Here is a 27366-nt window from a genome sequence, read left to right on the forward strand (position 1 = left end):
ATTTATTTGGTTTCAAATTTGCCGCTCTTGAAATGCACCTGCTGTTGATAGGGTGCACCACGGGTGGCACGCTAGCGTCCCAAATAGCCCCAAGAAGTTAAACAACTGATTGGCCTCTCGATGACCTGTCTTCACACATAGGCTCTGTCTGGAGCTGGGAGGCTGGAAAGGCTGTCTGGTCTAGTCTAGAAGGGAGGAGATGGGCCTCAGTGTACATGGGGTTAGGGTGGTTGGTGTGTAGCCTTCTTAGGTTATGTCTGGGGAATAAAGCAGAGTGCTTCAGTTTACCTGATCATGGGACAGCTTTAATAATTGTGTGAGGGGATTTCAGGTCCTCCCAGCATAGTGCCAACAGCAGAGTCTAGTAATGAAAAGCTACTAGACAGATGAAAGATTCTTTGAGGCATTCCAGCCCTATAAACGCATATTAGCCTGGGGAGCCCAGATCAGGTTACACACACAACTTTGTTTATGGAAGTCAGCTCGTATCCCCATCAGACTTGACAAAAATCAGGGTTGGCGAGAAGTCCCACACCTGAAGACATGGATGAAAGCCAACGTTCTGCTTTCTTAGGACAGTGTTTTCCCAGTGGTGGGTCAGGCGGTGGACTGTGGCCAATCATTACCTGGTCATGAACGATTGAACTGGGCAATGGTTTGTTCATCTAAAAGGCCAAAAGAACACTTGAAAAGCTTTAGGTATTAAAAAAATAAAAATGCATTTTCAAAAACAGACGATCAAAAGTCTGCATTTGAAAACATTTGACCTGGGTTCCATATTGGAAGGCAACAATGGTTTTGCACTTCAATAGAGGGGCATGTAACTAGTTTTCATCACAAAATAAATGAATGCAAAACAATAGCATTGTTTTCATTAGATGACAACAGAAGCGCAAGTTACCGCAAGGCTATTTGGCTCGCAGCAACACAGAAGTAAATGAGCAGCGTTTCATTACTAGACTATATAATGAAAGACAAAAGTATTTTTTGCATAGACTATGCATGGCCATGATGTTTACCATGGAAAGAAGGTAACCAGCTACATTTCCCAATGTTTTTTTACTATTACTTTTATTTAACAAGCAAGTTGGTTAAGAACATCTTTACAGTGACGGCCTACCAAAAGGCAAAAGGCCTCCTCGCGGGACAGGGATTAAAAATATAGGACAACACACATCACGACAAGAGAGACACCACAACACTACATAAAGGAAGACCTAAGACAACATAGAATGGCAGCAGCACAAAACAGGGTACAAACATTATTGGGCAAAGACAACAGCACAAGTTAGACAACAATACATTACGTAAAGAAACCACAACTGTCAGTAAGTGTCCAGGATTGAGTCTTTGAATGAAGAGAATGAAATAAAACTGTCCAGTTTGAGTGTTGCAGCTCGTTCCAGTCGCTAGCTGCAGTGAACTGAAAAGACGAGTGACCCAGGGATGCGTGTGCTTTGGGGACCTTTAACAGAATGTGTTGCATGTGGAGGATTAGGGCTGCAGTAGATATCTCAGATAGGGGGGAGTGAGGGGGGAGTGAGGCCTAAAAGAGTTTTATAAATAAGCATCAACCAGTGGGTCTTGCAACGGGTATACAGAGATGACCAGTTTACAGAGGAGTATAGAGTGCAATGATGTGTCCTATAAAAGGAGCATTGGTGGCAAATCTGATGGCCGAATGGTAAAGAACATCTAGCCGCTCGAGAGCACCTTTACCTGCTGATCTAAAATTACGTCTCCGTAATCTATCATGGGTAAGATGGACACTTCCTCCTCCCCCTCCCTCTCTGCGGATGACTTAGTCAACCATTTTGAAAAGAAGGTTGACGACATCCGATCCTCGTTTGTTAAGTAAAACGACACCACTGGTCCTGCTCACATTGCCCTAGCCTATGCTTTGACCTCTTTCTCCAGATGAAATCTTGCGACTTGTGACGGCCGGCCGCCCAACAACCTGCCCGCTTGACCCTATCCCCTACTCTCTTCTCCAGACCATTTCCGGAGACCTTCTCCCTTACCTCGCTCATCAACTCATCCTTGACCGCTGGCTACGTCCCTTCCGTCTTCAAGAGAGCGAGAGTTGCACCCCTTCTCAAAAAACCTACACTCGATCCCTCCAATGTCAACAACTACAGACCAGTATCCCTTCTTTCTTTTCTCTCCAAAACTCTTGAACGTGCCGTCCTTGGCCAGCTCTCCTGCCATCTCTCTCAGAATGACCTTCTCGATCCAAATCAGTCAGGTTTCAAGGCTGGTCATTCAACTGAGACTGCTCTTCTCTGTGTCACGGAGGCTCTCCGCACTGCTAAAGCTAACTCTCTCTCCTCCGCAGTCATCCTTCTAGACCTATCTGCTGCCTTTGATACTGTGAACCATCAGATCCTCCTCTCCACCCTCTCTGAGTTGGGCTTCTCCGGCATGGCTCACTCTTGGATTGCATCCTACCTGACAGGTCGCTCCTACCAGGTGGCGTGGCGAGAATCCGTCTCCGCACCACGTGCTCTCACCACTGGTGTCCCCCAGGGCTCAGTTCTAGGCCCTCTCCTATTCTCGCTATACACCAAGTCACTTGGCTCTGTCATATCCTCACATGGTCTCTCCTATCATTGCTACGCAGACGACACACAATATTCTCCTTTCCCCCTTCTGATAACCAGGTGGCGAATCGCATCTCTGCATGTCTGCCAGACATATCAGTGTGGATGACGGATCACCACCTCAAGCTGAACCTCGGCAAGACGGAGCTGCTCTTCCTCCCGGGGAAGGACTGCCCGTTCCATGATCTCGCCATCACGGTTGACAACTCCATTGTGTCCTCCTCCCAGAGTGCTAAGAGCCTTGGCGTGACCCTGGACAACACCCTGTCGTTCTCTGCTAACATCAAGGCGGTGACCCGATCCTGTAGGTTCATGCTCTACAACATTCGCAGAGTACGACCCTGCCTTACACAGGAAGCGGCGCAGGTCCTAATCCAGGCACTTGTCATCTCCCGTCTAGATTACTGCAACTCGCTGCTGGCGGGGCTCCCTACCTCTGCCATTAAACCCCTACAACTCATCCAGAACGCCGCAGCCCGGCTGGTGTTCAACCTTCCCAATCCTCCGCACACTCCACTGGCTTCCAGTTGAAGCTCGCACCTTCTACAAGACCATGGTGCTTGCCTACGGAGCTGTGAGGGGAACGGCACCTCCGTACCTTCAGGCTCTGATCAGTCCCTACACCCAAAGAAGGGCACTGCGTTCATCCACCTCTGGCCTACTCGCCTCCTTACCTCTGCGGAAGCACAGTTCCCACTCAGCCCAGTCAAAACTGTTTGCTGCTCTGGCACCCCAATGGCGGAACAAGCTCCCTCACGACGCCAGGACAGCGCGGTCAATCACCACTTTCCAGAGACACCTGAAACCCCACCTCTTTAAGGAATACCAGGGATAGGATAAAGTAATCCTTCTAACCCCCCCCCCCCACACACAAAAATATATAGATGTACTATTGTAAAGTGGTTGTTCCACTGGAAATCATAAGGTGAATGCACCAATTTGTAAGTCGCTCTGGATAAGAGCGTCTGCTAAATGACGTAATGTAAAGGTCATCTGAATCAGGGTAAGTTTGGCAGCTGGGGTGAAAGAGGAGTGATTACGATAGAGGAAACCAAGTCTAGATTTATCTTTAGCCTGCAGCTTTGATATGTGCTGGGAGAAGGACAGTACCATCTAGCCATACTCCCAAGTACTTGTATGAGGTGACATCCTCAAGCTCTAAACCCTCAGGAGGTAGTATTCACACCGGTGGGGAGAGGGCATTCTTCTTACCAAACCACATGACCTTTGTTTTGGAGGTGTTCAGAACAAGGTTAAGGGCAGAGAAAACTTTGTTGTAGAGTGTTTAACACATTCTGGGGAGGGGCAGCTGAGTATAAGATTGTATAAGACTAATTCTCTTTCTTTCTCTCGGAGGACCTGAGCCCCAGGACCATGCCTCAGGACTACCTGGCATGATGACTCCTTGCTGTCCCCAGTCCACCTGGCCGTGCTGCTGCTCCAGTTTCAACTGTTCTGCCTGCGGCTATGGAACCCTGACCTGTTCACCAGACGTGCTACCTGTCCCAGACCTGCTGTTTTCAACTCTCTAGAGACAGCAGGAGCGGTAGAGATAATCTCAAAGATCGGCTATGAAAAAGCCAACTGACACTTACTCGTGTTACTGACTTGTTGCACCCTCGACAACTACTATGATTATTATTATTTGAGCATGCTGGTCATTTATGAACATTTGAACATCTTGGCCATGTGCTGTTATAATCTCCACCCGGCACAGCCAGAAGAGGACTGGCCACCCCTCATAGCCTGGTTCCTCTCCAGGTTTCTTCCTAGGTTTTGGCCTTTCTAGGGAGTTTTTCCTAGCCACCGTGCTTCTACACCTGCATTGCTTGCTGTTTGGGGTTTTAGGCTGGGTTTCTGTACAGCACTTTGAGATATCAGCTGATGTAAGAAGGGCTATATAAATACATTTGATTTGTAATCGGCATATAAAATGGATGAGAGAGCTTCCTACTGCCTGATCTATGTTGTTGATGTAAATTGAGAAGAGCGTGGGGCCTAGGATCAAGCCTTGGGGTACTCCCTTGACAGGCAGTGGCTGAGACAGCATATGTTCTGACTTTATACACTGCACTCTTTGGGAGAGGTAGTTAGCAAACCAGGCCAAAGACCCCTCAGAGACACCAATACTGCTTAGCCGGCTCACAAGAATGGAATGGTCTACCGTATCAAAAGCTTTGGCCAAGTCAATAAAAATAGCACAACATTTCTTAGAATCAAAGGCAATGGTGACATCATTGAAGACCTTTAAGGTTGCAGTGGCACATCCATAACCTGAGTGGAAACCAGATTGCATACCAGAGAGAATACGATAGACATCAAGAAAGCCTGTCAGTTGATTATTGACAAGTTTTTCCAACACGTTTGATAAACAGGGCAAAATAGAACAGGCCTGTAACATTTAAGATCCGCTTGACCTTCCCCTTTAAATAAAGGATGCACCGTGGCTGCCTTCCAAGCAATGGGAACCTCCCCAGAGAGGAGAGACAGGTTAAAAAGGTCAGAGGGGAGGGATCGCGTGACCCTTGAACGAGATGGCCGCATGAACTAAGAGCTACGCACAAGTAGTTTCCAATTCCTAATCTTACCTCCACTTCAAGTTTAAACCCCTTTAGCTTTAGTCAAAAAGTCATGGCGGCTACAAAAGGCAACATTACAGGTGACATTTTTACCCGGACACGAGCATTAGCGACGGAAAAAGCCTCCAAGAAGCAGTTAGCTTCAGAAAATGCTAGCGCCATTAGCCAGGAGCAAGAGGACCTCACACTCTGTCGAAGACATCCTTTCTGAGCTGAGATCCCAATGTACAGAACATTAAATTTGATCCCATTAACTCTCAGCTCAGTGCGATAGAGGGCAAGGTGACAATCCTGGAAAATGCTTTGCCTGACATCAACAACAAGAACCATAAACGCGGGACGCCTGGACGAGGCAGAGGGGCGAATCCTATCCATGGAAAACTTATTGACAAACACCATGGAAACAATAGCATATGCTAAAAAGAAAATAGAGCATCTGGAAGAGAAAACAGAGGACCTGGAAAACTGGGAGTGAAGGAATATTTGTGTTCTATTAAATCTGGGCGAAAAATGAAGAGGGAAACATGCCACTGATCCGCTACCTGCAAGACAAACTTCCCAAGTGGCTCCACCTGTCCACCGACAGGCCCATAGAACACGAGAGAGCTCACCAAGCATTGAGGCCCCCACCAGCAGCCAGACAACCACCGCGCTCAATCACCATATGTTTCCTGAGATTCACCGACAAGGAACGAGTCCTACAGGCGGCGAAAATCAACACCATTACAGTGGGAAACGCCAAACTCACTTTACACCAGGACCTGTCAGCTGGAATACGCCGAAAGCGCCAAGAGTTTGACGAGGTGAAGAAATACTCCATTGACCGAGGCATCTTTTGGGGATTCAAATACTCAAACGAGCTCAGGATTCTTCACCAAGGAGCCCTGCGACACTTCAAAACTCCCAAAGAGGCAAAACATTTTTTGAAAGACAATCCTGGTCAATGAGAAATGGACCAATGACTAAATGCGATTACTGTTATTACTAAAGGAGGTAAGAAAACATATAGCTGACATCCAGAGTCCCACCCGCCCCGCTAAATGTCATTATAGCCGTCTAATCTATATTTATTTTCCTTTAGCTGTGGGGGATAGGCTCTATAGCCTAACCTAGGCCTACTAACATTTCAGCCTACTTTTATTTCGTTGCTATTATTACTTGTGGTTCCCTATATCCCTTGGGGGAGGTATATGTAGGCTGGGCTATTGATTTAATTTTCTCCCTCTTTTAAATGTGGTCTGGACGGGGGCTACGTTGTCATTTACTCTTTGCGGGGCGGAGAGGACGAGGCATTTCTTTGGTGGGGAGGGGGAGACGTTGTGCGTTGCCGTTTTATTTTGGAACACAGAATTGAGACTGAGCGGGGTGGGGGGAGGGGAGGGGGGGTGTAATAGATCCAACGGGATATGTCCAGTTGTTTGGGAACTCGGCTGGGATGTTCAGAGATTGTTATTTTACGTACACCATTTATTTTCCTTTTATGTGAACGCAGCTGTAACTATTTTCCACTTTTACCGAGAGATGACTTGTACTAAAGTTCGATTACTGTTCGATGACGATGACTAGTACCTTAAATCTACTGACATGGAACTGCCATGGTCTAGGTCATGCAATAAAATGTGAGAAGTTGCTATGTGATCTAAAAAAGGAAAAGAAAAAAACAATTCAGACATTGCGCTATTACAAGAGAGACACCTCTGTGATGCCAAACTCTGCAGAGCTTGGGTGGGACAGGTGTGTTTCTTATCTTTCAAATCAAACAGTAGAGGCACAGCCATACTTATCCATAAGAATGTTCCATTCATAATTGACAAAAACATGTCTGATCCGGGGGGGAGATTTATTTTGATAACTGGGTCACTGTATGGACAACCAATTACTATCTTAAACATATACGCCCCTAACACAGATAGTCCTGCTTTCATGTCAAAAATTATAACCCTATTCAATGAGCATTGTGTTTCCTTTGGCGTGGTGGCCGGAGATTTGAATTGTACCTTTAACCCAACCCTAGACAAATAATCTCAAGTCCCCACCACAAATCCTAGATCTGCAAAGATGTTGAACTCTCTTACTAAAGAGATGGGACTGATAGATAATCAGGAGAGAGACTAATAGCTCATCTATGGACTATACATACTACTCTAATGTCCATAACACCTACTCCCGTATAGATTACATTTTTATCCCAAAGAGTTTCATAAATACAGCCACGTATACAATCGGACCCATAGCACTTTCAGGTCACGCCTCTGTCCACCTCCGCTTTGACCTCTGCAAAAACATCCCGAGGTCAAAGAGCTGGAAATTCAACACCTCCATGTTATCAAACGAAGCGTTCCATACATTGTTAACTACATGGATAGACAACTACACACAAGACAACAAAGATTCTCCTGTTTCTCCAGCCACAATGTGCGACGCTGCTAAAGCCACACTAAGAGGTCATCTAATTTGATATGCTTCCTCTAAGAAAAAAAGCTATGGAAGCACACAGGGTAGATCTTGAGAGGGAGCAGGAACGCTGTGAAAAAGTACATAAACAATCCCAGACAGCACCTCCTGGATTCAACTTAAAGCAGCCAAAGCCAAACTGAATTTGGACTATACTAAAAAATTAAAAAAAGAAATACCATGAGTATAGCAATAGGCCGAGTAGATTGCTTGCTTACCAATTAAAAAAAGAGCAGTCAGAGCGTACAAGCATGGCTATCCAAACAGCAGAGGACAAGGTCACATATGACCCCAAAAATATAAATGTAACTTTTCATGATTTTTACTGCAAACTATATACCTCTGAGAGAAAACACACATAGGCAGAACTCCACTCCTTCCTAGAGGGACTCTCGCTACCTAAATTATCAGAGACCGACCAAGAAGATCTCAACTCCCCCTTCACTCCTGAGGAGGTCCTGGAGGCAATTACCTCCATGCCACCTAATAAGTCCCCAGGCCCAGATGGATTCCCCAGAGAGTTCTATAAAGCTTTTTGGCCCCAGCTTAGCCCTATTGTCATGCCAATGCTGGAGGATTTTTGCAAAAACGAAGTTCTCCCAGACTCAATGCACACAGCTCGCATTACAGTGTTGCTCAAAAAAGACAAGGACCCTCTATCCTGCTCGTCCTTAAGCCCATAAACTTGTTGGATTTCGACTGCAAAATAATTACCAAATTGCTCGCCAAAAGACTAAACACTCTTCTTCCCAAAATAATAAAAGCGGACCAAATTGGATTTATTAGAAACAGATACTCTTCTGATAACATTGGCCGTCTTTTTGATATTATTGATCAAGTAAACGCACAGAAGACCACTGTCCTGCTGGCTTCACTGGATGCTGAGAAGGCATTCGACAGGATGGAGTGGAGCTTTCTGTTCCCAGTCTTAGAAAAGTTCAATATGGGCCCAAACTTTATTAAGTGGATCAAATCACTATACTCTCATCCACATGCCATGGTGACTACTAACGGACTGAACTCTGACAGATTCCCTTTGGGATGGGGCACAAGACAAGGGTGCTCGCTGTCCCCCCTGCTCTACTTGTTGGGGTGGAGCCTGTGGCAGAGTTGATAAAGAGCAATCCAAGTATTATGGGTGTTTCTGCAGGCGGCCTGCAGCACAAGATTTCGCTCTACGCGGATGATGTCTTGCTCTACATATCCAACCCTGAGAAATCCCTCCCTCCCATTTTAGACAATTGCTCAGCATGGCAAGTTTTCAGGTTATAAGATACATTTTAACAAATCCACTGTCTGCCCTCTCAATATTACACTCACCAGCTCTATGAAGACACTATGTCCATTCCAATGGAAGACACAGGGGTTTCAATACCTTGGGATCTTCATAATACCAGATCTGAATAGCCTTTTCAAGGAAAATTATCTTCCACTCCTGGATCGAATCAAGAACGATCTCCAAACCTGGATCTCCCTCCCAATTAGCTTGGTAGGAAGAATTAATTAAAAAACATTTTTTTAGTCATTTAGCAGACGCTCTCATCCAGAGCGACTTACAGTAGTGAATGCATACATAACATACATTTTTTTCTCCGTATTGGTCCCCCATGGGAATCGAACCCACAACCCTGGCGTTGCAAACACCATGCTCTACCAACTGAGCTACACGGGACTTAATGTCATCCGTATGAACTATTTATTTCAGATGCTCCCAGGCCATCTCCCAGTTTCCTTTTTCAAAATCACTAACCAAAGCATCACCAAATTCATATGGGGCAATAAAAAAACCTAGGATCAAGTTCTCCACTCTATCGAAACCTGAATCTAAGGGTGGTCTTGCCCTTCCCTCCATTCAATTGTACTACTGGTCTGCCCAAATCCGCAACATGTTAACATGGATCACAAAACAGACAAGAGTCAACGTGGATTCTGATAGAAGCCCAATCCTGTGGTTCATTGCCCCTAAGCTCAAATATATTCATTAACCTGTTATGGCTAGGGACAGTATTTTCACGGCTGGATAAAAAAACGTACCCGATTTAATCTGGTTACTACTCCTGCCCAGTAACTAGAATATGCATATAATTATTGGCTTTGGATAGAAAACACTCCAAAGTTTCTAAAACTGTAGGAATGGTGTCTGTGAGTATAACAGAACTCAAATGGCAGGTCAAAACCTGAGAGATTCCTTTACAGGAAGTGGCCTGTCTGACCATTTCTTGAACTTCTTTGCCATCTCTATCTTTTACAAAGGATCTCTGCTCTAACGTGACACTTCCTACGTCTTCCATGGGCGCTCAGAGCCCGGGAAAAACCTGAATGTCGTCATCACAGCCCCAGGCTGAAACACATTATCGCCTTTCTCAAGTGGCCGATCAAGGGACTGTGGGCTTAGGCGCGTGCCCTGGCCGCCCCCGTCTTTGTGATTTTTCCTCTGTTTGCCGAAAAGGAGATTCCCGGTCGGAATATTATCGCTTTTTTACGAGATAAATTGCATAAAAATTGCTTTTAAACAGCGGTTGACATGCTTCGAAGTACGGTAATGGAATATTTAGAATTTTTTTGTCACGAATTGCGCCATGCGCACGACCCTGATTTACCATTTCGGATAGTGTCAGGGACGCACGAACAAAACGCTGCTATTCGTATACAACGATGGATTATTTTGGACCAAACCAACATTTGTTATTGAAGTAGCAGTCCTGGGAGTGCATTCTGACGAAGACAACAAAAGGTAATCAAACTTTTATAATAGTAAATCTGATATTGGTGAGTACTAAACTAGCTGGGTGTCTAAATAGCTAGCCCTGTGATGCCGGGCTATGTACTTAGAATATTGCAAAATGTGCTTTCACCAAAAAGCTATTTTAAAATCGGACATATCGAGTGCATAGAGGAGTTCTGTATCTATAATTCTTAAAATAATTGTTATGCTTTTTGTGAACGTTTATCGTGAGTAATTTAGTAAATTATTAGCAAATTCCTCCGGAATGCTAGTTCTGAACGTCACATGCTAATGTAAAAAGCTGTTTTTTGATATAAATATGAACTTGATTGAACAAAACATGCATGTATTGTATAACATAATGTCCTAGGTGTGTCATCTGATGAAGATCATCAAAGGTTAGTGCTGCATTTAGCTGTCTTCTGGGTTTTTGTGACATTATATGCTAGCTTGAAAAATGGGTGTCTGATTATTTCTGGCTTGGTACTCTGCTGACATAATCTAATGTTTTGCTTTCGCTGTAAAGCCTTTTTGAAATCGGACAGTGTGGTTAGATAAAGGAGAGTCTTGTCTTTAAAATGCTGTGAAATAGTCATATGTTTGAAAAATTGAAGTTTTTGTATTTTTGAGGAATTTGTAATTCGCGCCACGCCTATCATTGGATATTGGAGCAGGTGTTCCGCTAGCGGAACATCTAGATGTAAGAGGTTAATAACTTTAGTGAAGTGGGCAACATAGCCAAAACCTTTGTGATTTACAGCACCGTACTAGCGTGGAGGGACTGTAAGTAATACCTGGGCATTTCCTCCCAAATATGTTCTCACTCGCCTATAGTAGGCAACCCAGACTTGCCAAAAGCCCTGAGGGATGCCAACTTTAATCTTTGGCATACTCTAGGAATCAGGACCTGTGCAGACCTATTTCATCAGAAAACCACTACACTGAAATCCTTTCAAGAGCTCTGCAGTGAATTCAATGTGCCAAGATCCTTTTTTTAAATGTTCTTTTTAAAATATCTTCAAATTATACATGTCATTTCCTCATTTACTTCCAAGAGGAGGTTTAGAACTCAGTTGAATGAAGTTGAAACCCTTCTTGTCACAGCACAATCCATTAAAGGCAAAATATCTTATATCTATAGACTCCTTTCTGAGAAAGGAGGCTTCTTTACTCCTTTGAAAATAATCTGGGACAAGGACCTTGGTCTGACTATCAGTGATGAGTTATGGGTGGAGGTTTGCGACAGGGTATACTGCTCCTCTACTAATGTAAAAATTAAAGAATCTAATTACAAATGTGTACAAATTGATTTACACTCCTTTGAGACTCCATAGAATGAAAAAATAAATTTCTCCTAACTGTAAAAGATGTACTTCTGAAAGTGGAACCTATATGCATGTATTTTGGAGCTGTAGAGAGATTGCCGGATTTGGGCAATCTATACATACTGCTGCACAGAAAATACTAGATGTACAGTTTGATATGACCCCGTGTATCTATCTTCTTAATGCCCAGCAGGACTTTGTTCTTGATCCTGACAGAGAAAATGTGTTTATGACTATTACATACGTTGCTAAGAAATGTATTCTTCTATTGTGGGCCTCTAATACCTCTCCTACATTTAAAATGTGGATTGACCAGATTGTTGACTTTCTCCCTCTTGAAAAGCTTACTTATGACCTCCGCAAGAGACAGCCCAAGTTTGATAGACTCTGATCTCCACAACTCAACTATATTTCAAATTGGACCGAGTGAATGGGGTGATTAGGGAAATGAGCAGATACATGTTGTGTAAGGTGCTGTAAAATCCAAAAACGAATTATTTGCTCGTCGTCTCAGCTAAGGCTGGAAATAGCTAATAAGAACCTTGATAGTGCTGCTGCAAGTTATATATATATTTTTTTTTTTTAAATTATTCTTTGTGTGTATGTATATAATATATATTTTTTATATATTATTATTTATTTATTTTTTAAGTCTGTCACATCTGTGAATGTAGAATGTGTTTTGTTGGTTGATTGAAAAACAAGAAAACTTTCAACTTTAAATAAAAAATATTTATATATTTTTTAAAGTCAGAGGGGCAGCAATCTTAAAGAAGAAACGGTCTAAACCATCTGACCCAACGTGAGGATCAACGAACACCAAAACAAATAAAAACAAGGGTCTAAACTATCTGACCCAGATGTTTTTTTGGGGTCAAGTTTAAGGAGCTCCTCTAGCACCTCGAACTCAGTGACTGCCTGCAGGGAGAAACTTTGTAACGGGGCAGGCGAAAAAGAGGTAGGAGCATTGGGGCTAGTCACATTAGAAATGGTGGGAGGTGAGGAAATGTTGGACGGGCAAGAAGGCATGGCTGAGTCAAATAGGAATCCTGACTTAATGAAGTGGTGATTCAAGAACTCGGCCATGTGCTTCTTGTCAGTAACAACCACATCAATGTTAAAGGACATGGGAAGCTGCGAGGAGGTTTTATTCTCCTGGTCTTTAACCATACTCCAGAACTTGTTGGGGTTAGACCCACAGAGAGAGAACTGCTCTTTAGGGATGTGCCCCCTTTTTTCAATTTTCGCCTAAAAATGACACCCAAATCTAACTGCCTGTAGCAAGGATATGGATATTCTTGATACCATTTGAAAGAAAACACGTAAGTTTATGGAAATGTGAAATTATTGTGGGATAATAATACACATTAGATCTGGCAAAAGATAATACAAAGGAAAAAAAAGGTTTTTTGTACCATCATTTTTGAAATGCAAGAGTAAGGCCACAATGTATTATTCTAGCCCTGGCACAATTTAGATTTTAGCCATTAGATGGCAGTGTATGTGCAACGTTTTAGACTTATCCAATGAACCATTGCATATCTGTTCAAAATATTGTATCAAGACTGCCCAAATGTGCCTAATTGGTTAATTAATACATTTTGAAATTCATAATTGTGCAATCTCTTCAAAAACAGTAGCATGTGTTCATGTTACTTACAACCTCAAGCTTATCACATTAGCCTATGTTAGTTTAACCGTCCCGTGGGGGGGGGAGGAGACACCGATCCTGTAGAGGCTAACTTAATCATCTCTATCCCTCAACCAGTATTCTACAAGAGCACAGGCACAACAGACACACCGGTCTCTACATTGCAGATGAGCTGAAGGCAGTTATCAATGACCTTGGACCACAGAATGCATTTGCACTGGTGACAGACAATGCTGCAAACATGAAGGCTGCTTGGACTAAAGTGGAGGAGTCCTACCCTCACATCACACCCATTGGCTGTGCTGCTCATGCATTGAATCTGCTCCTCAAGGACATCATGGCACTGAAAACAATGAATACACTCCACAAGAGAGCCAAGGAAATGGTTAGGTATGTATAGGGTCATCAAGTTATAGAAGCAATCTACCTCACCAAGCAAAGTGAGAAGAATAAGAGCACCACATTTAAGCTGCCCAACAACACCTGTTGGGGTGGTGTTGTCATGTTTGACAGTCTCCTGGAGGGGAAGGAGTCTCTCCAAGAAATGGCCATATCACAGTCTGCCGATATGGACAGCCCCATCAAGAGGATCCTCCTGGATGATGTATTTTGGGAGAGTGGTAAGCAGCCCGAAACTCCTGAAACCTATAGCAGTAGCCATAGCACGGATTGAGGGAGACAATGCCATCCTGTCTGATGTTCAGTCTGCTTGCAGATGTAAGAGAAGAAAGCCGTACTGCCCTGCCCACTTCACTGTTGTTCCAAGCAGAGGAAAGTGCAGTTCTGAAATATATAAAAAAGCATGAAGACTTCTGCCTGAAGCCCATACACATGCCACAACGTACATGTTGGACCCCAAGCATGCTGGCAAGAGCATCCTGTCTGGTGCAGAGATCAACAAAGCCTATGGTGTCATCACTACCGTGTCTCACTACCTTGGCCTGGATGAGGGCAAGGTTCTTGGCAGTCTGGCGAAGTACACTTCCAAGCAAGAGCTTTGGGATGGAGATGCAATATGGTAGTCGTGTCAACATATCTCATCAGCCACCTGGTGGAAGGGACTTTGTGGATGTGAGGCTCTTTTCCCCTATTGCCTCCATCATCCTCCAAATCCCACCAACGTCAGCCGCCTCAGAGCGCAACTGGTCCTTGTTTGGAAACACACACACAAAAAAAAGCACGCAACAGGCTGACCAATACAAGGGTTGAAAAATGGGTGGCCATCCAGGCAAATGAGGCTTTTTGAGCCTGACAATGAGCCATCCTCAACAAGGTTGGAAAGTGAATATGAGGCCTCAGAGTCTCATGTTCAAGAGGTGGACATTGTGGTCCAGGGAGAAGACATGGAAGCCTGAGAGGAAGACAACCAAAGCTTTAGTATCTAGACTATCATTTTACAGATGCATGTTGAAAACGTTTTTGGGAAATGCGATGCGACCAATGGATCATTCAATTTTCCTTTAGTTGTTCAGTGAATTCAGCCCATGTGAAGAGTCAACTCATTTAATTAAAAGTTCAATTCCTAACTAAATAGTTTTTTTATTTAAATTTGAAGGATTTAATAATTTGCAATTATGTCTACCTATGATAAGGTAAAATGTTTGTGTCTCCATATGATATGGTAAATATATCCAATGCAAAAAACATCTACATTTAAATGGTATATTCATTTGCATATATTCCCGTTAATTCCCACGGTAAGTTTCCACCTCTGAATATTCCCCAAAATGTGCAACCCTACTGCTGAACGAATGCCTGTTCGTGAATGCGGGAATTTAATTGGTCTAAAGACAAGTGCAAAGATCTGTCATCCGAGTGGAAGCACAAAATGAGTCAGAAGCTGAGCAGAAATTACAATAAGAAGCATTTTAGATCTGAGTTTACAAAACACAGCAAGATCTTTCTGCATTCTCTTTTCTTGTTATGTGTGAAAAATGCAGAATTCTGAATTACAGCGACCCCTGTTACACAGATAAAGAACAGTGCACATTCAACACTGATATACGCAACAATGACTGAGTAATAGTTGCATTAACATGAGGCAACTCATGTGGAATGTTCATATGAGATGACAACGTGCTCTTCACCAAACCAAACATTTATCCATTCTCTACAGGACTTTTGCCTTTTGGTAGTTCGTCATTGTAAATAAGAATGTGTTCTTAACTGACTTGACAAGTTAAATAAAATTTAAAAAAAATAAGGACTATAAAGGTTTGAGATGGAAAGTTAGAGGGAGCATAAATGCAAGTGAAAAGGCAAGAATATATCGAGAGTCAAAGCAACAAAAATATTTACGAGCAGTTTGATTTGGTTATATGCTTTAGGTCTGAATCCTGGGGAGATATGCCTCTAAGTCAGTCACATGCCACTGTCAACATCATCTCTGAAGAATGGAGGGGGCTGAGGAGAGAAGGAGGAACGGGAGGGAGAGGGTGGATGCATAGATGGCTCAAGGGGGACTGGATGGGTAGAAACCAGTTGTACTTCACACAGAAGATAAGAAATGCCTCTGTCAGGAATCTGACCCATTTCACATTCAAACAAGCATTGAGCTCAGGAGCGCACTGAGCATGTGCAGGATCGTCTCTCTGCACTGAGCGACAGGGGAGGGGGCCTGGTCTGTGTCAGCAGTATCTCCACAGGCTGTGTTGTCAGTGTGTGTGTGTTGTGTGGAGTCTGTGCTGGTTCTGACAGGCTGAAAGCGAGTCAACATAAATATACATGTACTGAATGGGGTTAACCTCTGCTGTGCGTCTTGTCCTTTTCCCTGGAAAAGCAGACAGCCCGTCTGAGCCTGTGCTATCGTTGGGCCTTTGGCTTGGCCAGAATCACCCTTAGCTACAGCTACTAAGCTAAAGCAGAACGCTACAGCCCTTTCACTACAGGGAGTAGAACAAGAAACAGCACTACAGAGTTACGGAAGATGGCGAGTCAAAAATAAACTCTAGGGGGAAATGAAAGTGTTATTGACTGTATTCAGGTGGTCTATTTAACTAAGGCCCGAAGCCAGGTCAAAGCCTAATAAATAAATAACGCTTTTAGAAGAAATCAATATATGCATGCTAATGGCGGCCCGGCCTTTTAAAGGGGAAACATCGTGGCTGTGACTCACGAGACTGAATCAGCGAGGAAATCACTCTGGCTGTGGGCCACGAGAACAAAGTCTACTGGAACGCAAAGACAAACCAGTCACCGGTGTTGTGTGGTCGCGTGGACCTAAGGAACAGGACTGGGTCCAGCAGGCATGAAATGATATAGAAACAGATCAACAAGAACAAAGATTGTCATATTCCTTTTCAAAAAGCTTTGCTGCTTTTTGCACTAATGAACAAGACCCTTACATTCAGGAAGGGGTAGGTCCATCCTGAAAGAAAATATATTTTCAGCTCTGTAACATTATATTCTATTGGCAATGGGATAGATCTCAAAGAGGAAATGCCAGCAACTCATGACTAAGGAGATAAGGCCTATCATAAATACAAAGGGAGATTGCAATAACGTAAGCAGCAAATGTCAGGAGAATTATTCTGTTTCCCCTATAGTCATTTAGCAGCGGTGGCCCGCCACTGCTAAATCGTTGCCGCTACACCAAGAAATATGCAGAATTGTTTTATAATATATATATTTTTATACATATATATATATAATTTTAGATGGTAAAACGTTGTCAGTGTAAACTTAAACTGGATGTAAAGTATGAAAAGTTAAAGGAGCTATATATATATTTTTTAATAAGCTCTTTGAGAACTAACAATCAATCACCAATAAAAACTAGACGACCTGAGAGAAAAAAAAGTGTCCTGTATGAGGGACCCATTGATTTTGTTAGAACGTTTGAGTCACAGATAGCATAGAACACAGCATGGCAAAATGTGTCGAATTGCACGAAATCTGCTTTAAAACCGCAAAATTGTGTCTCCGTGGCCAAGAGGAGGACCTTTAAAATCTTTGGTCAGAGACTGTGCATGCAATTGGCCACGCTCACGCCCCATGCTAACTTTGCAATGGCTGCTGAAAAAAATTATAAGGGAAACATTGTTATTGGACTGTCCATTTCCCTTTTAAGAATGAGTTCTACGATTACAACAGACCACTCTATCCATCAAGAGATCCTTACTTTGATGGATGTAATTTATATGGAGTCCACAGCTCGCATTCATGGAGCTAAAGACACTTTGAACTAGTGATGCACCGATATTACATTTTTGGCCGATACCCAATATTTTCCTTGCCAAAAAAAGCGACACCAATATATATATATTTTTTGCAGCCTTAAGCATTCTAGTACAGTTAAATAATTGACACACATGGATGCAGCGGTCTAAGGCACTGCATCTCAGTGCAAGAAGCATCACTACAGTCCCTGGTTCAAATCCAGGCTGTATCACAACTGGCGTGATTGGAAGTCCCATAAGGTGGCGCACAATTGGCCCAGCGTCATCCGGGTTTGGCCGGGGTAGGCCGTCAAGGTAAAAAATAATTTGTTAAATAACTTGCCTAGTTAAATAAAAAAGGTTACACACACAGAGACCGAAAAAGTATTTTGCTGGGATTTACGCATGTCCCCATTACCAGTAAAACATAATCTAAACCTATTTCTTCACAAACTTGCTGTTTCGTTGTTCAGTCGTTTCATTCTCAACCAGGATTTCTATGGAACACCGTTTGGTTCGTTGCATGTCAAAAAAGATACACGTCAACTAAGGTTGTTGACCAATCAGGACTGCACATCACATAATTTAAACGCATTCATAAATGTTTTTATGTAGTTATTACACACTGATTACACCATCACTCGCATTTCATATGTCACAACGATTCATCGATACGTACAGTTGAAGACGGAGGTTTACATACTCTTAGGTTGGAGTCATTAAAACTCGTTTTCAACCACACCACAAATTTCTTATTAACAAACTATTGTTTTGGCAAGTAGGTTAGGACATCTACTTCATGCATAACACAAGTCATTTTTCCAACAATTGTTTACAGATAGATTATTTCACTCCTGCCCAGAAACTAGAATATGCAATATAATTAGTAGATTTGGATAGAAAACACTCTGAAGTTTCTAAAACTGTTTGAATGGTGTCTGTGAGTATAACAGAACTCATATGGCAGGCCAAAACCTGAGAAGATTCCATACAGGAAGTGCCCTGTCTGACAATTTGTTGTCCTTCTGTAGCATCTCTATCGAAAATACAGCATCTGTGCTGTTACGTGACATTTTCTAAGGCTTCCATTGGCCCTCAGAAGGCGCCAGAAAGTGTAATGGGGTGTCTGCTGTCTCTGGGCGAAGAACAGAAGGATAATTTGTTAGTGATCAGCCTGGGAACAATGACACTGGAAATGCGCATCCACGAGACTACTCCATTTTTTCTTTCAGCCTTTGAATGAATACAACATCGCCCGGTTGGAATATTATCGCTATTTTACGAGAAAAACAGCATAACATTTTATTTTAAACAGCGTTTGACATGCTTCGAAGTACGTAATGGAATATTTTGAATTTTTTTGTCACGAAATGTGATCGCGCGTCACCCTTCGGATAGTGACCTCAACGCACTAACAAAACGGAGCTATTTGAATATAACTATGGATTATTTGGAACCAAAACATTTGTTGTTGAAGTAGAAGTCCTGGAAGTGCATTCTGACGAAGAACAGCAAAGGTAATTCAATTTTTCTTATAGTAATTCTGAGTTTAGTGAGCACCAAACTTGGTGGGTGTCAAATTAGCTAGCCTGTGATGACCGAGCGATCTACTCAGAATATTGCAAAATGTGCTTTCACCGAAAAGCTATTTTAAAATCTGACACCGCGATTGTATAAAGGAGTTCTGTATCTATAATTCTTAAAATAATTGTTATGTATTTTGTGAACGTTTATTGTGAGTAATTTAGTAAATTCACCGGAAGTTTGCGGTGGGTATGCTTGTTCTGAACATCACATGCTAATGTAAAAAGCAGTTTTTTGATATAAATATTAACTTGATTGAACAAAACATGCATGTATTGTATAACATAATGTCCTAGGAGTGTCATCTGATGAAGATCAAAGGTTAGTGCTATATTTAGCTGTGTTTTTGTTTTTTGTGACATATGCGCTTGCTTTGAAAATGGCTGTGTGATTATTTTTGGCAGGGTACTCTCCTGGCATAATCTAATGTTTTGCTTTCGCTGTAAAGCCTTTTTGAAATCGGACAATGTGGTTAGATTAACTTCTTGGGGCTATGTGGGACGCTAGCGTGCCACCCGTGGTGCACCCTATCAACAGCAGGTGCATTTCAAGAGCGGCAAATTTGAAACCAAATAAATGTCAAAATTCAAATTTTTCAAACATACAACTATCTTACACCCTTTGAAAGATAAACATCTCCTTAATCTAACCACGTTGTCCGATTTCAAAAAGGTTTTACGGCGAAAGCATAAAGTTAGATTATGTTAGGAGAGTACATTGACAATAGCTGTGTGTAATGTTTTGTCAATTCAAAGACAGGGTCACCAAAACCATAAAACCAGCTAAAATGATGCACTAACCTTTTACAATCTCCATCAGATGACACTCCTAGGACATTATGTTAGACAATGCATGCATTTTTTGTTCTATCAAGTTCATATTTATATCCAAAAACAGCGTTTTACTATGGCATTGATGTTGAGGAAATCGTTTCCCTCCAATAACCGGCAGTCAAGTCAGCACCACAAATTAAATAATTAAAATGAGAAAACATTGGTAAAATATTATATTGTCATTTAAAGAATTATAGATTTACATCTCTTGAACACAATCAACTTGCCAGATTTAAAAATAACCTTACTGGGAAATCACACTTTGCAATAATCTGAGCACTGCGCCCAGAAAAATATGCTTTGCTATACAGACAAACGGCCATGTTGGAGAGATCTAAAATCGAAAATACTATGTAAATAATCCATTACCTTTGATTCTCTTCATCAGATGTCACTTCCCGGAATCCCAGGTCCATAACGAATGTAGTTTTGTTCAAAAAAGCTCATCATTTATGTCCAAAAAGCTCCGTGTTGTTAGCACATGATCTAAGCCAGCCGGACTTCTCGTCATGAACGAGGGGAAAAAATATATTTACGTTCGTTCAAACATGTCAAACGTTGTATAGCATAAATCATTAGGGCCTTTTTTAACCAGAACATGAATAATATTCAAGGTGGACGAATGCATTCTCTTTTAAAACGTTTTGGAACGAGGGTACCCAACATGACCTCGCGCCAGAGTCTAATCGGCCATCACCGTTCCAAGGCTCTTGTTCGGTCAGATCTCATAGTAGAAGATTCAAAACACTTTGTAAAGGCTGGTGACATCTAGTGGAAGCAATAGGATGTGCCAAAACATTAATCAGCCCCTGTGTGTTTCAATGGCATAGGCTTAAAGGTAATTCAACACATCAGGTATCCACTTCCTGTCAGAAAATGTCTCAGGGTTTTGCCTGCCAAATGAGTTCTGTTATACTCACAGACACCATTCAAACAGTTTTAGAAACTTTAGGGTGTTTTCTATCCATATATAATAAGTATATTCATATTCTAGTTACTGGGTAGGATTAGTAACCAGATTAAAATCGGGTACGTTTTTTTATCCAGCCGTGAAAATACTGCCCCCTAGCCCCAACAGGTTAACGAGAGTTGTCTTTAAAATGGTGTAAAATAGTCATATGTTTGAGAAATTGAAATTATAGCATTTTTGAGGTATTTGTATTTCGCGCCACGCTCTACCATTGGATATTGGTGAGGCGTTCCGCTAGCGGAACGTCTGTCCCTAAAAGGTTAACGTTATCTAGTCTAATATGGCATGATTCCACCAATTGTAACCTTCTGCATCACTTTCAAAGAGGTACTTTTATTCTGAAGGCAAACCTCAAATTCTACTACTGTGCCTAATCCTTCTTGTGGCTAGCTTCACAACACATAACCCGGACAGGTCGAGCCTCACTTGCCAAAAATTTTCTGACTCTTTCAAATGACTGCTCGATCCACACAGCAGACCTTGAAGGCTTGGTTAGGAATGCTGTGTTGCAGCCGTAGCGCCAAATTGTACATGGCGTCATTACATCATTATATAGGTATGCACGTCAGCTTTGACATCGGTTTTGCACATCGGCGTTAAACTAGAGATAGGGTCGATACCGATCTTGGCATTTTTAGCTAATATCGGCCAAATCCAATATGTTCACCGATATATTGTGCATCCCTACTTTGAACCATTGGCTTCAAATGGTCCTGTGTTCACTGGATTTGCAACACCACAACTGAAGGGATAACTGACTGATTGACTCCCGGTGACAGTTACAATGTCCAAATGCCCTGAATGTGACTCAAAGACAGCATAAACGCCCATAGTCACCGCTGAAGAAAAGGCAGACTTTTGGGCCTAGCCTGACAATATGAGCAGCCTGGTCTCAGACTAGACATGACATAGTAAATGTAAATCGGGTCAAATGTTGGTATGGCAAAAACATAAGTAGGTTGGTCGGCATGGATGGGTGGGCATATAACGCGAACGTTTAGCAACCCAAAGGCCACGTGTTCAAATCTCATCAAGGACAACCTTGCAACTTAATTTAACCTTTATTTAACTAGGCAAGTCAGTTAAGAACAAATTCTTATTTTACAATGACGGCCTACCCGGCCAAACCCAGACGACGCTGAGCCAATCGTGCGCCACCCTATGGGACTCCCAATCACGGACAGATGTGATACAGCCTGGATTCGAACCAGGGACTGTTGTGATGCCTCTTGCACTAAGATGCAGTGCCTTATACCGCTGCGCCACTCGGGAGCAACTAGTTACTACTGTTTAGCTACCATGCAACTACTTAGCATGTTTGCCAACCCTTCCCCTAACCATTTTAGTTAACCCTACCCTTAACTCCAAGCTAACATTAGCCAGCTAGCTAACATCAGCAGTAGCCACCTTGCCAATAGCCACAAATTGGAATTCGTAACACGCTGTACTTTTTTTCATATTCGGAACAAATTGCAATTTGTAACATCACATGAAATGGATGAGGAACATCCACAAATTAATACATACCATACGAAACTCAACATACAGTATCATACTAACGATTTACGTACAGAATAATACAAAATGCTCTGAGACCAGGTTGAGATGAGACTAGTATATTCTTCTCACAGATTTTGTAGGTTATGAGTGACTCTACAGGTTTTGTATGGGTCTGATTAGGGATCAACCGGTAACCTATAAAGAGCCAATTTTGTAATCACTGGGCTTATGAGTGTTGCTCTTTCATATTAGTATTCATGGAGGGAAATGAGGATGCAAGTTTGTTAAGCTACATAGATAGTATTGAGATGTAGCCCAGTCTTACCTGCAGCTCGCACCATGCCACCTCCACTGTGGTCTCTGTGTCCAGGCCCTTGTAGACCGTCTTGAAGGAACCACGTCCAATCTCAATGTCAAACTTCAGGAAACGCCCATCCGGCGATGTTCCCACCGCTTTCGTCTCGGCTTCCTCAATGTCATCTTGCACCTTCTTCTCAGCCTCTCTCAGTTCAGCCTCTACCCGGGCTTTCTCCTTCTCTTCCTTATCTGCTTCCTTCCCCTCTCCTTCTTCACCCTCTCCTTCTTCACCCTCTCCTCTCTCCTTCACCTCACTCTCATGTTCAGGTTCTGTCGTTTGGCTCAGAGGTTGGGCAGCTAGACTGTTTGCTTGCTGAGCCACCACTGCTTCCCCATCACAGATATCCTGCAGTATAGCAGCCTTCTGCTCTACAGACACCACATCCACCTTCACTCCACCTTCGCACTCAGCCAACTCCTCCCTCACAGTCACACGGGGTGCAGGTCTTGGGGTGGGGAGTGCACCAGAGTGCCGGGGCGCGACATCTCGCACGCGGGGTACAAGGGGTGCAAGGACAGGGATTTTACTGGGTAAGGGGAGGTCAAGGGCTGTGGCGTTGGAGTCGCTGATGACGCTGCGACGGAAGAATGTTCGATGTTCTGCGGCGCAACGGTCGCGCTCCATGGTGTGGTGGCGCCGCCTCACCTCCGCTGCCATCCGTTCACCAACAAGCGAGTCCGAGCCAGACCCGTTGTTTCCGTTACCATTACCACTCTTGGGAAGGGGAGTCAGGAACTTAACCATCTTGTTGTTGGGCTTTTCCGACATCCCACCACCCCCAACGATAGTGAGCGGATATGATTCAACAGAGAAAAGAAAACTCAAACTTCCTCCATAAAGGCTTTGGTAAGAAATGGAAATCTATGTGGTCAAAAAATGTATCAGACTGACCAATTAAAACAGGAGCTTGTTTTGCAAATCTCCCTCTCCTATTCCTACCTGTGTGACTGCTGCTTAAATACAGTTCGTAGGTATACAGGGCTCAGAGTCTGGGTGGAGGATTGGGGGTGTTCTTTTGTAAATAGAAAAGAAGAGAACACTGTCACAGAACAGGGAGTGCTGCCAACACACGAGACCCTTTAGATCCACACCATCCATCCTGCAAAACACAGGGTACAGCTGCAATCCAGCATAAGGAGCCACCAGAAGGGAGGGGGAAAGCGCTAGACTCAGCTCCAGGCACCAAGCCTCACTGTGCAGGCAACGACAGAGCACACACTCCCAGCAGAGATCCAGTGTCACTGCAGGGGGAAAGAAACAGGGACAGACGAGATCAGTATAGCAATGAAATTTAGGGGGAAAGGGGCTAACTGGTTTAACTGTGAGTGAGGGGGTGGTCAACAAATCTGGAATTCCTGACTTAACAGGTAAAATTCCATCACTGACTGCAAAGCGGTGGGAGAGGAGTGTCTGATTAAAATCATTTTTAAGAAGCAGTACAAACTACAGAGTGAATGTTCAGTATTTATATATAAACAAGATGTGTCCCTGTCATGTTGGTCAAGTGCAGACAGTTATCTCACGCTTTACAAGACACAGCAAAACAAGTGTCCTACTAGGTAACTAAATATCATAATACACAGAACATACACATAATACTACAATAGCTTCACTAGCTTGTGGTGCAGTCAAGCTATTAAAAATATTGCCTATTTATTCCAACTGGCTAATAAATTCTGTGTGCTACGGCAAACAGTGCCTACAACTGACCATAACTTGTCTATACTTCCCCAATTTGAAAGACAGACTGTCTTCTAAACGTCCATGTCTAGTTGCAGGGGGTTCTTTTGAATTTAGAAAATGCTCTGTTAATAAACCGAATCCATTTTCTCACCGTTAAGTAATCCAACAACGTGCATGTCGCCTTCTTGTCTATTTTAAATCTCTCATTGATTGGGACAGATGGGTGTCCATCCCAAAGTGCTGCATATCATTATGACACTCACTGGTCTCAATAAATGAGAGAAGATTTCAAAAAGAAAAGACGGATAACTTAATTTATTTTATTTAATAACAGAGCATTTTTTAATTCAATTATAAACTGGGTGGCTCGAGCCCTGAATGCTGATTGGCTGACAGCCATGGTACCACAGGTATGACAAAACATGTATTTTTACTGCTCTAATTACTTCGGTAAACAGTTTATAATATCAGTAATGCACCTCGGGGTTTGTGGTATATGGCCAACATATTGGAGCAACATATTGGCCATATACCACACCGCCTCGTGCTTTATTGCTAAACAAACCCTCTGCAACTAGACTTTGGCTGTCTTCCCAACGCCAAGTTAAGGTTGGTTGAAAATTTGTTGCGTTAGGCCAAAAAGCACCTACCCTGTAACAGCTAATGGAAAAACACATTAGCCCATTACAATCTGCTAGCTAGGTGTAGTCTGAATCAGTATCTGGGCAAAGAGGAGATTATTAATATGATGAGTCTCCTCTCTAGCCCAGTTAGCTACCATTAATTTTCCTATTAAACAGCTGTGAAAGTGTTGAGTCAAAATACGTTCCTTTGTCACCAAATATGGAGTTTCGATGAGCAACTACAGTCATTTACTGTTTTCACGCCCGGTGTGTACTTCCAAAAAAGGTCTTAAAACATAAGCAACACAAATATTGTATTGTCAGGAAAAAATATGTATTGTTTTTTACCAAGCGTGCACGTGCTTCCACCTCCTCAGTACTTCCAATAAAATCACGAATAATCTGAATAATTAGTGACTAATTACCGCAGCAGTACAGTATCCCGAAAGATCATTGATTTTATCACCTACAACAGTATTAATGTCTTATCAACCGGTTGTTTCACACATGCTACACGAAATGCAATAATATTTCATGTAAACAGATTAAGTAGTTAATATAGGTGACGTTTTTACAGAAATCTTAATGAATGTGGAGATTTGGCGCAGATTTTATTTATATTTTTGACCTTTTTCGGAAGTATCTACCGGGCGACAGCAGTAAATTACAATAGTTACACAAATAAACTGCACGCGTGGGGAGTAACTAACGTATGTTGACAATATAACGCTTGCAGAGCGGTCTAAAGGAAAACGAATGGTAGCTAACTGGGCTAGAGAGGAGACTGGTCATATTCACCGTCTCTGCTTGGATTAATTTCGGAGTTTCGCAGAGAAAATCACGTGTTACATTTGAGCACAGCCATAGCCGACACTTGACTGGCTGCTGACTGTAGATAACAAGGCTTTTAGTTTACCACAACGGCGTTAGCTACGACAAACAATATTATAGAACACGAAGCTGACGTTAACTAGCCATTGCTGGTATATACCGTTACCTAGTTATGTCATCTATCAATGTAAACTAGTTGACATTGAAAACAGTAAACAACATTTCACACATTAACGTAGTTAATATATTTAAAACTGAATAATCCTTTTTGTCTGGACAAACGTTGGGGTTAACTTGCTCACAGGCATCATCGTTCCATGTTGGATTGCGCATTTAGCTAGCGATCTAGCTAACGTTAGTGATAGCTACACTCTTATGCCTGATGATGGCGGCAAGCCAGCAGCTTGGTAGCTATCTAGCTAACGTTAGTGATAGCTACACTCTCCTGCTTGATGGCGGCTAGCCGGCTAGTTAGCAGACCGCTCTAGCTGGCTAGCTACCCCAGCTTAACTAGTAAAAGAGCAATTGAATAACGTTTGTCAAAATACATAATCGAGAAATCGAAACGATAAAACAAATCAATACAAAAACGAACATTGAATTTTCCCCTTGACCGTTTTAAATCTGTCTGATAAATGTTAGCTTTGGCTAGCTGGAGCGAGGGTTCTTTGTTAACGTTATCTCCGCATAGAACATCGAATGAAAGTTCCGCGTTGCCATAACTGCGATTCACTCCCCGCCATAGTAGGCTACAACTAATATAAATACGTTGATTTGTAGTGTCATTTACCGTCGTGTGGTCAAGTTTCCATCCATAAGTAGTCTTCAAACGGTGAGATACCTCTAACACGTTTACCAAAGCCAAGGAGCCTGTTGGAATCACTGAGGTATAATAATTACTGTCGGAACGTTCCCAGACTGGCAGCGTTCATTCTACAGATGAGGCGGGTCTTCTCTCGTGCTAGCGGAGGACTAGAACCGCCTCCTTCCCACTAACGACGGCCGTTTGCTAGCTTCAAACCAGGCACTCCCCCAAATTCATCCGGCTACTAGCCGCAAGATAGCTACTGCTACGTTGTGGGTGGTCAATAGACACCACCGCTAGCGTAACTGAATATGGCGACCTCACAAGAACACTCACCTCAGTGTTGTCACAAATAGAACAGCTTTGGTGTTGTCCATAGAAATAGAATCGTATTCTATAACGGATCCTATCTGTATGGTGCTGTGCAAAAGTGCTGCAGCTTCGGACAGACACAACCTGTAAACCGATTATGAAAATGTAAACAAGAGCACTCAAAAATGAAATGTAGGCCGAGTTTTAGAAAGCATAATTTCCCATTAACTATAGCATCATGACCCGTTTGAGATCATGCAGAAGAAGAGTAATGACAAAACATACCATGCAATTGTACAGGGATAGTTAAATCGACTTTAGTTCAAGGGATAGGGGGCTTGAAGCCTCACTGTTATCATAATATAGGTTAGAAAGC

At 42.7% G+C, this 27366-nt stretch overlaps 1 protein-coding gene across 1 annotated transcript in view; it reads right to left on the reverse strand.

The window, feature by feature from the left end:
- LOC123724568 (serine/threonine-protein kinase WNK1-like) overlaps positions 1-26939 on the reverse strand; it is a 65321-nt gene extending 38382 nt beyond the window's left edge. Inside the window, 2 exon segments of the mRNA XM_045688743.1 lie at positions 22704-23977; positions 26664-26939. Coding sequence (XP_045544699.1) covers positions 22704-23504 — 801 coding nt within the window. The 5' untranslated portion in view covers positions 23505-23977; positions 26664-26939.
- Positions 26940-27366: the final 427 nt, after the last annotated feature.

The sequence above is a fragment of the Salmo salar genome, chromosome ssa10 (assembly GCF_905237065.1).
Source record: "Salmo salar chromosome ssa10, Ssal_v3.1, whole genome shotgun sequence".
Lineage (NCBI taxonomy): Eukaryota > Metazoa > Chordata > Actinopteri > Salmoniformes > Salmonidae > Salmo > Salmo salar.